Here is a 13469-nt window from a genome sequence, read left to right on the forward strand (position 1 = left end):
ACAGGTCAGTGGTTGGATTCATTCTTTGTACCACAAACCTGCAGAATCAGATATATAACATTATTACATCTGTCCCAGTGAGAGTCAGGTGATATCTTCAAAGGGGACCTGAAGATCCTGATGAACCACATGATGCATTAGAAGATAAAACCATGATGCAGAACAGAACATAAACAATAATGTCACCAGCTGAGTGCTTTTATTGTGAAGCTGAAAATTACAAGTTGTGTTTGCAGCTCTGATCTGTGTGCAGAGTGAATGGTGAGTTCAGATTTCAGTTTGCTTTGGATCCTGCATGGGTTTGAAGGCTGTTTGAATCCAGCCAATGTGGAGGGCATTCAAAGTAAAGGCTGAGATGATTTATAGAATGTAATGACAGTCTGCTCATGATGGAATTGTACTGTTAACGTTTCTTATTCTCCAAAACAGCTGCTGAAAATATCTGATTCTAAACTGGTTTTCCCTCACTATTTCCCTACTGTTCTCCACTCACAAATCCGTCTTAAATATTAAAAGTTTCATTTACTTTGTGCTGACTCATAGTTCTGTCATTGATAAACATCCCTATACTCAGAGAGGTAGTTAGAAATGAGCTTAAGGCCTCTTCTTATTGCCACAACACATAATCAATTAGTTTGCTCCTCTATATGGTCTGTTCCTGCTCTGGGGAATTTCCCCCCCGTATTTCATTCCAAGCCCCCCTCACCCAGCCTGGGAGAGCAGCGTTCAAAGCACTCTGGGAAATAAGTGAGAGGGAGGATGAGAATGAGAAAACAGAGAAAAGAAGGAAAGCTGGAAAAAGAGAGAGATGGTGCCTCGCCATGGGGGAATAGACAAATAGAAGAGATCCGCTGGCTGCTTTGAAGCCGTGCAGTCTGTCTCTCCCCTCTCTATCTCTTTGACATTCTTGGGAACAGTTGAGAGTGGAGGAGCATGAGGGATTCCACTGCCAGCCAACCAACACTGAGCCTAATTAAATAGTTGCCTAAAGACAGAACCCCCAACCCACCTCCGCCCCCACGACTGGGAACAGGTGGGCTCAGGCAGACGCTGCTGCTCTGTGTGTGGTGTGTGTGAGACAGAGAGAGAATCTGATGCCTCCCAGGTGCCAGGTATAAAGGAGAGGTAGAGGGCAGCAGAAGGCGCAGATGTTTAAAGTAGCAGTGTGTCAGATTTAGGGGGCTCTATTTCCAGAATATGACAGGAAATAAATATTATATTTATAAGTGTGTTTTCATTGGTGTGTAATCACCTGAAAATAACAAACAACAATCAGAACAAACAAACCAAACTCTGGATTGCATTTCTGCAAGTCTTCTGGGCAATGTAGTTCCTCTCACGCTGTTTGGAAGGGGAGTGTGAGGCAAGCAGAATTCTGTTCTGTCACTGCTAGATGCCACTAAAACCTCCACAGTGGACCTCTTAAGTGACCACTGCAGCATACCCACTCTTTCTATTCAGTCTAATTTCCGATGAATCAGGTTAATCGAACTACAGTAGCTGCTCCTCAAGGATAAGAATCAAGACTCAAATTTACTCAACTAACAATGAGATAAGTCTTTCTTGGGTTTCTCTTGTTGTTGAGTGGAAGTTTAAGGGAAGAGTATTTTCTTGTCCAGGTCAGTAAGAGTGTGGGAATCAAATGTGAAGTGTGTAAAAGTATTCAGATGCAGTTTAGAGTGAAATGACCCAGATCAGTGTTTCTCAACCTGCTCTTTGAGGCTGCTGATCTTTCCTTTCATCCTGCCACACACATCTTTCACTGCTGTCACTCGTCCTAACTCTAATATACTTTTAAACTCCACTACTTGGTTAAGTCATCAGGCATCACCAACAGAAGTAGCTCAGACTGGAACTTATTGAAGTTATTCCTGACCTCCTAAGCTGAAAATGGAAAGTGACTTTTCTAGCTGCATGAAGTGTCTGATGAGATAACATTTCTACAATCCCAGTCCTGCCAGCCTGCAGAGAGTTAGGGAAGAACTCTCTTCATGTGTCTTCAACAAGCCAGTTAATTTGTGCTTGGAATGTTAGAAGTCTGTCTGCGATGCAGCCATTAGTCAAAATACATGCACCATTCTGCAAAGTAAAGGAAGTGACCAGAGATGGAAAAAGTACCAATAAAAGTACTATTATCTTAACTGTACAAACTGAACTGTCAACTGTGCAATGAAGAGCCCGTAGTGCAGCAAAACAGAAATCAGAATATAACAAACACATTTGTGTGTGTGTGTGTGTGTGTGTGAGACAGATCCAGGATCTGGCCATCCGCTGCATCCAGAAGAACATAAAGAAGAACCGTGGTGTCAAACACTGGCCCTGGTGGAAACTCCTGACCACAGTCAGACCTCTGATAGAGGTGCAGCTCACTGAGGAGCAGATCCGTGGCAAGGACGTGAGTACACACTACACTGGTGCATTTCTACAGGATGGTGTGAATGATGTAGGTGTTTGTCTTGTAGGAGTTTTTTCTGCTGGCTGGTCAGAATGATGTTGAACACAATGTTCATGTTCCTTGTCCAGAATTTTACATAGAAATTCCTGAAATTTTGATCTTTTGGACACTAAATCTTTTCTAGGATCTTTATTGAAATGTTTACAATAAATATTTGTTTGATCATAACATGTAATCAGTCAAACTGCATCACATCTATTGGATAAGGACGGGGCGTTGTGCACCAGGAAAACACCCATATATACACAGCCCTACAAATGAGCCAAAAGTAGACCAGAGTTATGAGAATTATTTATTTAAAGTTTGTAGCTGATTCATTCGCTCCATCTGCTGTATGCTCACAAACATGTCTGTCTGTCTGTCTGTCTTTTTTTCTCTCAGGAAGAGATCCAGCAGCTGAAGCAGAAGCTGGAGAAGGTGGAGAAAGAGAGGAACGAGCTGAGACTGAACAGCGACCGCCTCGAGAGTCGGGTAAACACACACACACACACACACACACACACAGGAGCTGGGCCATGTCTGAGAATAATCCTACCATTCTGAGAATAAAGTCAGAATTGTGTGAAAAATCGAGTAAATTCTGAATTTTACTACTTCTACAAACAAAGAATATATCTGATTCTATAAAATCTAGTTTAAACAACAACTTACCATGTGAACACTGTTCGGACCTCCAGTGGTTGATCTTCTCACCTTGCTCCAGTGATGTAGCACTGTGTGTACATGGTGACATCATTGTTGAGTAGGGTTGCAGTGTGATGCAGGTTATAGTGAGACACTTGAAACTGTCAGCCAGAGAGAGAACTCTCACTCTCAGTCCTAAATGTCTCCTTGTTTCCTTCACTTGCATCTTATCCTTCCATCTCAGTCCCTCCCTGACAGGAAGATGAAAACAAACTCATTATTGATTGATTCTGATATATCTTATCTTCTGATGGAAATGATTTCATTTCTCATTTATAAATTTCTGAAATAGAATGATGCCAGTGAAAGTGATCTCGAATCTGTGTTTGTACGTTTGTATGTTGCATCAGATCACAGAGCTGTCATCAGAGCTGGCTGATGAGCGCAACACTGGGGAGTCAGCCTCTCAGCTCCTGGAGACTGAAACCTCTGAGAGACTCCGCCTGGAGAAGGACATGAAGGACCTGCAGGTAGACACACACACACACACACACACACAGATGCAAGAAAAGAGAACTTGTGTGAAGCACAGTCATGTGTGCAGAATAAGAAGGCCATGTTGTGCTCACATGATGCAGTGAATGTCTAACTCTAAGTTTAGGTTTGATTAAAATTGTCACACACCAGAGGAGTAATGTCTCACTGTGTCCATTAAAGCACTGACCCGTTCTTTCACTCGATACTTTTGTTTCCGAGCAGACTTCTATTAAAGCATATGAAAAAAGAAGTGCCTTATTGTGACGGCAAATCGAGACGGATAACTGTTTATTGCCCAATTAGTCCTTTAGCGGTCAGGTAATAAATGTTTCTCCAACACAGCCACTCTCTCTGACTTCACAATGAAGTCTGATGCAAAGGCACATTGTAAATTGTCCTTTAATGTCTGTTCATTTCTATACAGATTTTAAATTAGCACATAAGCTTGAATTATAGAAGAGCAGAACTGTTAGCTGCTGCTAACTGCCAGCCCTGCTTTTCGAGTCCATCGTAATGCTCCAAGAGGAGCATGAATGTTGTAAAATGTTGTGTATAAAATAAAATGTGGATAAGTGAAAGGCTCTCTCATATTCAAACAGCCAGTTTGTAGTTTTGTAAAGACTTTCAGCACACAGTTCACTGAAGTGCATCAGCCTTTCAGAGAAATGCACTGTGATACATTCAAACTGCAGAGCTGATGGAAAACACCTTCAGTGCCTCGAAAGACCACAACGTGACACATGTCCAGGTGAAATGCGTGCTTCAAGAAGTAAGGTGACTTAGGATTAGCTACTGTGGGTAAATGTGACAGCTTCCATCATACCAATGGAGCCAGATCCCTCAAACTAGCTTGCTTGCTAAGCACCAGTCAACATACAAGCTAGCTCATTTGTGTTATTCATTAAGATACAGATTCCAAATTCAGAAGCTCACTATGCTTCACTCAGCAGAGCTGGGCTTTGTAAAATTGGACAGTGCAACACAGCTAATATGATAACTGGCTCAGATTTGGTCTCTACAACTCTCTGTTCCCTTAAAGGTCAGTGCTGTCAAGATGATTTACAGTTGGTCAACAGTACAAAGTCCACATAGCTGAACAATGAAAGGAAAGGAGTACCTGCTCAGATCAGCGACTCAGCTGAATGAAGTGATTTCAGCTCATCTGTAGTAACTTCACACAGTTCTTCTGTAGTTTGACTGCACAACTGAAGGTTTGTGTGTTCCATGTGGTCAGTCCAAAATATACTCTATTACTGTAAGACAGATAAATCCATAACCATTAAAGGGGAGCAAAGGCAGAAAGCAAAGGTATATTATTATTTTCCATGGATCAAAGAGTACTGTATGTGATCACATCCTTTTCTCTGTACAGTCTCAAACACTCTTTTTAGAATTCTCACCGTATCTCACTTTTTTCTTCTGGCACTAATTAGTTTCTTCCTCACAGAGAACATATGGAACTCTAATCATGTTCAACTTCTGCATTGTACAAATAAACACAAATGACAACACAACTGCCACACACATGCACACGCCCACATGAACTCCTATTCCCACATCTGCAGATGAAATGATCCTGAGAACACGACCTGCTAGCTGTAAAGCATCATTGTCTAAATGAGCTTTCCAGCTAGACAAACAAACCCTGTTTTACACGAATCCGGCTTTTCATTTGCTCCATTTTCTACAGTATGTACAGAACAATACAAGCACAGACAGTTTTGGTATTTTCTGTCGTTGTAGAAACAAAAACACTGTTACACTTACAGTTCCCTGTGCCAGTGGGAAGTTTTGCATACATCCTCTTTATTTCATTATGGATGTTGTCATTTACAATACCATAAGAAAACAAGATTGGTACTCTTTTCACCAATGCATGTATTAAAGAAAAAAAACCAAACAGGTCACATTACTTGACACCTGATAAAGAAATGACACACTGCATAATGTTCTTTAATGCAGCCATCAAGTTGAAATACTTGACCATCAGTGTTTACAGATTGATGCTTTGAACAGCTGTTCTCTTGACTCTTTCTGTGCAAAGCTTGTCTCAAGTTTTACTCAAGCAATCAACCATGTACAACTTTTCAGTACATGTTTTTAGGTTCAGGATCAGGCTACATTCATGATTTTGTACAGCCATACCAACCAAAAACTTATTATCATTATAAAGTTTCAGGGTGTGTCCCCGTAACCATAGCAACTCGTAGTGCTAGAGGTGCTGTCAGACGAGTTCTCAGTTGGTAAATGTCAGCTGTTAAAAAGCATATCCGGCAGTGTCTGTGGTCCAAAACAATTAGTAAAAATATGAATACAACTGCCAAAAACATGTAATCAGGGCAGTGCTGTACTGTGCCATAAATATAGAGGAAGGGTTTGACAGGAAGTTAGATATTTAAAAGAAGACCCTGAGGCAGCCATCAACTGTCAGAGATGCCAATAAAAATCATTAGACTTAAAGTGGCAAACCCTGATGATATGATGAAGAGAATATTCATTTTGCACAAAATGTATTTTTGTTAAATGATTCATAAATTTAGTTCATACTTAAGAGTGACTCTGTTCGTGTTCTTCCATGAGGCTCATTGACTTTCTTCAAATCTGATCCCTCTTGGGCAGGTTGTAAATGATCGGCTCTGTCAGTGTCGTATTAATCTTCTCTTAATGTAATGTGTGCGTGTCAGTATGTTTAAAGAGTCATTGGTTTCTGTCATCATCACTTTCTCTCCTTTCTGGTTATGAAGTTCCTTCATAGAACAATTAGGATGCAAGAAGTTGTCCAGGATTGTACAATCACACATTTTGAAGTTGGACTGACACTGGTGTGAGGCTTCAGGAGTTTTAGTGTATTTTCAAAGTCTGCTCTGAGACAAAGTCCCTGCAATCAAATCCCAAACCACATGACTTATTTCACTCCTCGTGTGGGGAGTGTGCGTTTTGTTCCACATCTTTTACAGTGTTGATGATTGATGAGTACAGCAACCATTAACTCTTTCAGCTGACTCTATAGTGTATGTGGCATGTCAGTGCAGTATTAGGACAGACTTTAAAAATTATATTTCAAACAAATATTCATCAGGTAAAGAAGTGAAACAGCAGCTCACTGACACACACAGCAGTGTGTGACGCTCACCAATGTCGCCTTGTTTCTCTGTTATCCATCAGCATTTTCTGCTGCTGCTGCTGCCTCTGCCTCCCTCTCTCTCTCTCTCACTCACACACGCACGCACGCACGCACGCACGCACGCACACGCGCACACACGCAGTGTGGTGATGACTGTAATTGTGAAATCATATTGTCAGGCCATTTCTCCAGCGCTGCCCTCCTCCTGCTCCCTCGATCCATTTAGTTCACTCTTTGACATTTTTGACATGATTTCTTTCTCTATTTTTTTATCAGGGGGGTGGGATAGATTTATTTTTTTCAATGACAGCTCATATAGCCGTGGGAGGGGCTGCCTGCAAATGGTCCGGCTTATAGAAATGTGGGATGGATTGTATTTCCTTCTTGTGTGTGATTGAGAGAGAGGCACAAGGGGGCAATGTGGGTATTCACACAGAGGGAAGGTGCGCTGGATGTTGTTATGTTTACAGATTTGGAGTATTGAGTATGGAGTATTTCACTGAAAGGCAAATGATGATTAATACATGTCATTCAACTTAACTAACAAGGTTCAATCTACCCCCCGACAGTTTACATAGTTAAGAAACTAAAGGAAGGATGTGTTCACTGCCCTTAAAGCATTGTCTCCTCATGATTTCCCCAAACATCCCAAGGTAGTGTTCCCAGGAGGCCTTTGGAAACAGTCCAAATCTGTTTATAGCAAATCATGCCAGTGGCGATGATTATGTGTATTGTGTTGAAACCTCACATATACTGTATATCAAGTATTGGAACTTGATGAGCAAATAACTCAAAAGCTCAAACTTATGTTGCAATAACATGTCTCCAATAAGATACATACACTACAATGTCTGATGATTAAATAATACAGTAGATCTGGAGAGTATTCACAGCGTTTTACTTTTTCCACATTTTGTTATGTTACAGCATTTTCCCAGGATGGATTCAATTGAGAAATCATAGTGAGTGAATGAGTATGATGCTACAAGCTTGGCAGACCTGTTTCTGGGCAGTTTTTTGCCATTCTTCTTTGCAGGAACTCAAAGAATCCAAGTCAGGTTGGATGGGGAGCGTCAGTGCACAGCCATTTTAAGAACTCTTCAGAGATGTTTAGTTGGGTTCATGTCTGGGCTCTGTCTGGGCCACTCAAGGACATTTACAGAGTTATCCCAAAGCTACTCCTTTGTTATCTTGACTGTGTGCTCAAGGATGTCTCTGTACAATGCTGTGTTCATCTTTTCCTCGATGCTGCAGCTGAAAAAGTCCCACAGCATGATGCTGCCACCACCATCCTTCACTGTAGGGATGGTATTGGCCAGGTAAAGAGCGGTGCCTGCTTTCCTCCAGACATAACACTTGGCATTCAGCCCAAGGAGTTTTAAGAGTTTTAATCTTTGTTTCAGCAGACAAGAGAATTTAGAAGAGGACTAAGCTCAGTTTAGCTGGTCGGCCAGCTCTAGGAAGAGTCCTGGTGGTTCCAAACTTCTTCTATTTATGGATGATGGAGGCCACTGTGCCTCGATACAACCCTGTCTTGGTGGTTGGTTTGTGCTCTGACATGCACTGTTAACTGTGGAACCTTATATAGACAGGTGTGTGCCTTTCCAAATCATGTCCTCAACTGAATTTACCACACGTGGACTCCAACCAAGTTGTAGACATATCTCAAGGATGATCAGTGGAAACAGAATGCACCTGAGCTCAATGTTAAGTGTCATGGCAAGAGCTGTGAATACTTAATACTTCAAATTTCAGTCCTACACCAACAATGACCAAACCTTTCCTCTGTGGTGTCTGACCTAAGCGTGTCTCTGCTGTGTATAAAGATATCATAGAAACTGCTTCTTCTCTCTTGTCCACCAGGGCAAGTTTGACACCATGAAGAAACAGATGGAGTCCATGGAGATGGAGGTGATGGAGGCTCGGCTCATCAGGGCTTCTGAACTGAATGGAGAGATGGATGATGATGACACAGGTCAGTGACAAAACAGACATGCCGCAGACAGCGTGTTCACAGCATCTTTCCTCTGCTGAATGGTTGTAAACCCAAACACCTCCAGCAGTCTCATCACAAACTTGTATTGGTTTGTAGTCCATTCCCAGTATGAACTGTACACACACAGAGTCCAGTTTATAGTTAATAGTAGTAATTCCCTCCAGAACAGCCAGTGTGAGTTCTTCAGGGGAGGTGCAGGATCTGTAGGCTGGTGTCCGGTCGATGCTCTGACAAAAGCCAAGAAAAATCAGATGTGAAGAAGTACATTAGAAATGGATCCGTTTAAAGTGAAAGATGAAGTCAGGATTCTGTTCCAGAAGCCCTGCAGGCAGGCTGCCAGCTATCTTTGTGCCATACAGACTCTGTGAATGCAGAATTGATTTTTCTAAGTGTTTTTATTCATGCTACATAGGTTGGAACAGCTTTACTTGTTTGCACCACAGCAGAGCTTTGATTCAGGTGAATGACACTGCAACACAATCACAACGTTATTTTTCATGTCAGACCTGAAGTACATTAAATATATATATATAGGCTATTTCAAGACAACTTTGTCTGAGTTGTTGGAAGTGATGATCCAGTTTTAAACTGTCTGGATACACAAATCAAACATCAGCATCATCATGGTGCCACTTCAGCTGAGCTTATTGCTTTCATAATAATTCATTTGAATTGCACTATGCACATCTATAAAGTTGAGTAATGTAATATTTTTCTGAGGTGTTCCTCCAGTGAACTTTAGTAAAATTCTGTTATACACTTGAGTTGTGACAACAATAAAGCCAGAGCAACATCATTGCTAAAAGATTCCGATGTTGTCTGCAGCAGGAAAAAAGAGCCTGACGTCAAAAATCTTAGACTGTGACTCGGCTAAAGACTTTGGGTAAGCTAAGCTGTCGTGAGACTGTTGGAGAAGAAGGAATAAAGAGCAGGGCCAGTCTCAAATCTATCAAAGATCTGAAGATCAGAGTCTTCTTTCTTTTTCTTTCTTTTTTTTTTAAGATTATTTTTTTTGGCCTTTTCAAGCTTTATTTGACAGAGACAGCTGAAGAGTGACAGGAATGTGGGGAGAGAGAGATGGGGAATGACATGCAGGAAAGAGTCACAGGTCAGATTCAAACCCTGGGCTTCCGCAGCAAGGACTGAGCCTTTGTACATGGGATGGCTGCTCTACCAACTGAGCTAAACACCGCCCCAAAGATCAGAATCTTTTTATTGTGACCAGTCCAAGACTCACCTGTGTCCTGGTCCAGCATTTTGATATGCAGGATATACACCTGTCAGGTGGATGGATTGTCTTGTGCTCACTAACGTGGTTTGTAACAACAATGTGCACACAATTTGAGAGAAATGAGCCTTGTGTGTGCAGAGAAGAAGTCTTAGATATGTTATTTCTGCTTTAGCGTTGTCCAGGTTAGTGTAGCAGACAGTTAATCAGGAGCGTGCTTAGATTCAGGCTTTTAGTTAAACCTGTTCTTTGTAAAACTGTGAAAACTCACACTCACACAAAGGAAAAAATTATTATAAGCTTGCAGAATAATTAACATCTAAGCTAACTTTAACACTGATGCAGGTTGAGAATTACCATGTCAGTGATTAGCATCTACTACTGCAACATAAATGTTAACAACGCAAAAAATATACAAAGAACACATTAGACATACAGAAATACCTTTTTTGGGTTCTGTCATGTATCCATCAGCTCATAGGACTGAGGAGGTCTATGACTTATATTCTGAAACATCGGTACAGGAAGTATTGTCATCAACGATGGCATGCATGTGGAAGCTTTGTGACTAATTAGTAAATATAATAAAGTATAACAAAGGTTGACTTTATTCTGATAAATAATGAATGAATGTGGAAATGTACACTATACGGAATTTCATTTTTTTTCTACAAAATTGATCTGAATTTGAACATTGAGGCAACATTGAGTTTGCATCAACAAGAAACTAAAACAGGAGCAGATCAGGAACAATATCATCAAATATTTCCTATACAATTATTTCTTTCATCAATGTATGCTTCTCTGAACTGAACTGAGCTGACAATGGAAATCACCAAATTATTTTTAAAGATGAATATTAATGTTCATGATTCAGTGTTTTTATTTAATTATTTAGATCTTATTGCTAGGTTGAAGTTGGGAGATGTTTCATATAATCCTGATGCAGTGTTTTTGGTGGATATGTAAGAAATGAAATGAAGGAGATGAAGCAGGCTGTGACTGTGAGCATGCTGATGTGACAGGAGGAGAGTGGAGGCTGAAGTATGAACGAGCCATCAGAGAGATCGAGTTCACCAAGAAGAGAATGCAGCAGGAGTTTGATGACAAGCTGGAGGTGGAGCAGCAGAACAAACGGCAGCTGGAGAGGAGGGTGAGCACACACACCTGCTATTGTTAATCTACGACATAGTCCATCAATATTATGACTCTACGTATTTTAGAACCCATTCATTTTTATTTGTATTAAAACTAAGTCAGTAATATGTAATGTAATATTTAATAGTAATGTCAATAATATGATGTTCAAGTCGACGCCCACATTAGACAAAGCTGAAGATAATTAGCTTTTTGTTAGAATAATTCAAATATCTTTAGTTATAGTGTCACCAGGAGGGAATTATTGTTCATCACAGGGAAGATCTACATCACACTTTACACCCATCATTACACAACAGTGAAGTACATAAAGTACACAACATGAACACAATTCCCTCAGTGAGTCACGCTGTTACTATGGGTCACTGTCTGTGGGTACCTCAAGGACCTGTACCTGCATCCAGAGAGCAGTGCAGTTATATTAAAGTTATTAAAATCACAGTAATCCAGAGATATTTGTACAGTAAGTCTTTGATTTGAAATGAGTCTTAGTCTTAGTTTCAGTTTTATCTCATGCAGTCATCAATGAGGCGCACAGAAACCCCTTTGATATGCTGACAACTTCAGATACATGTTTATTGCCAAAAGAAGGCCAAACTATTTAACTATGAAGTTTATATTAGGTAGAATTTTTAATAGTAAGTGGTCATCAGGAAGCTCATTTTAGGCCTGCAGTCATGTGCACTAGCTAAATCTGTTGTCATTGCCGTGGGGAAACGGGTACGCTGTGTGCAAGAAAGCTTAATGAAGCTCACATCTAAGTTTAGATGGTGTCAAGAACACACCAGTATAACTCCCATAGCTGTGTAAACTATAAATGGCCATACTGTAAATAACATCATACTTACCTCCTGTGTGTGCGTGCGTGCGTGCGTGTGTGTGTGTCTGTGCGTACGTAGATCAGCGACCTGCAGGCCGATAATGAGGAGTCACAGCGCAACATCCAGCAGCTGAAGAAGAAAAGCCAACGACTGACAGCTGAACTGCAGGACACCAAACTTCACCTGGAGGGCCAGCAGAGCCGCAACCATGACCTGGAGAAGAAGCAGAGGAAGTCCGTAAACACACACACACACACAGTGATGTCTGTAGATACGAGACACTTCACACAGGCATATTACATTATTCCCTTGTGCTCCCATAGACTGTGTAGGATCCACAGATGTTGTCGTAGTAACAAAGATAACTGTAAAAAAATCCTGCTGCTAAAGTGTGTATGTGTGTGTGTTTTTGTGTGTGTGTGTGTGTGTGTGTGTGTGTCCGTACACTGTAGCTGTGTATCTGTTGCTGAATATGCATGTTGCTGTAGTTAAAACAGATGTAGGGTCGTTGTGTCCAGCTCAGCACATTTTAAGTGCTTTAGACTTTCACGTGTCATCAGTGTGTCAGTAATTGTGCTTGATGTGTGTGTTTTGACAGTGTTTATCAGTGTGTGTATTTGTGTGTGTGTTTGCATGCAGGTTTGACAGTGAGCTGAGTGCAGCCCAGGAGGAGGTGCAGAGGGAGAGGAGCCTGAAGGAGAAACTGGCCCGAGAGAAAGATATGCTGACCGGAGAGGCTTTCAGCCTCCGCCAGCAGCTGGAGGTTTGTGTCTGTGTGCTCCAGACTGTATCCCGACACTTTGGGATGATCCATTTGCTCTGGTGATGGTGGTGGGCTTTTTCCTCTGTAGTTTATTTTCCTGCCAAATGGCCACAAAAGTGGAACCACTCATACAAAAAGAACTGTCCTGATGTTTATGTGTAAAAGGGCTGAGTGAGGTAATGATTTCTATGTGTAACACTTCACGTGTCACAGAGCAAAAAGTGTAAACAGAAATGAACAACAATGAATAGAATTTTGTGCAAATAAATCAAATTTGACCATGCAATGATAAAATGTTGTAATAAATAAAATACAGTGGAAAAAATGCATGAATTAATAAAATATAAACACATTGAATAAAAAGAGAGAATAGAAACCAAGGAACGAAACAAGTTGCTGAAAACAGTAAACACACAATAAAAGAGTAAAATGTTCAAAGTAAATTCTTCAAAAATATTAATTATTTTTATTTATTTTTTATTTGAATGAAAAGAGTGCATCTTAAGAGGGGACTTAAGATGCACTCTTTTTCTGGACCTTTTCCACACTGAAATCACTCCTTTATTCACTCATTTAAAATGTTTATAGGACACACTTGCAGCAGTAAAGTGATACTTTGGATTCATTGCATTGTGAGTTTGTAGCACGCAGCAGTGTACATGTCCTGAACTGTTTAGAGGGCAGTAAATATGTTGCACTGGACATTAAGTGAACACAGTACTGGTCTGCTCGGCTGTCGTGGACGTGGATATGTTGACATGAA

The 13469-nt window shown here is 40.8% G+C and overlaps 1 protein-coding gene across 10 annotated transcripts in view; it reads left to right on the top strand.

Moving 5' to 3' along the window:
- The window catches only part of myo18ab (myosin XVIIIA b), a 112570-nt gene that overhangs the window by 70691 nt on the left and 28410 nt on the right, over window positions 1–13469 (top strand). For all 10 annotated transcript variants that reach the window (XM_027280822.1, XM_027280823.1, XM_027280828.1 and 7 more), the window contains 7 exons: window positions 2252–2395; window positions 2837–2926; window positions 3490–3609; window positions 8604–8715; window positions 10990–11117; window positions 12022–12176; window positions 12583–12706. In XM_027280822.1, the coding sequence (XP_027136623.1) occupies window positions 2252–2395; window positions 2837–2926; window positions 3490–3609; window positions 8604–8715; window positions 10990–11117; window positions 12022–12176; window positions 12583–12706 (873 nt within the window). The remainder of the gene's footprint in view (window positions 1–2251; window positions 2396–2836; window positions 2927–3489; window positions 3610–8603; window positions 8716–10989; window positions 11118–12021; window positions 12177–12582; window positions 12707–13469) is intronic.

Source organism: Larimichthys crocea, chromosome VII (genome assembly GCF_000972845.2).
Source record: "Larimichthys crocea isolate SSNF chromosome VII, L_crocea_2.0, whole genome shotgun sequence".
Taxonomy (NCBI): Eukaryota; Metazoa; Chordata; class Actinopteri; family Sciaenidae; genus Larimichthys; species Larimichthys crocea.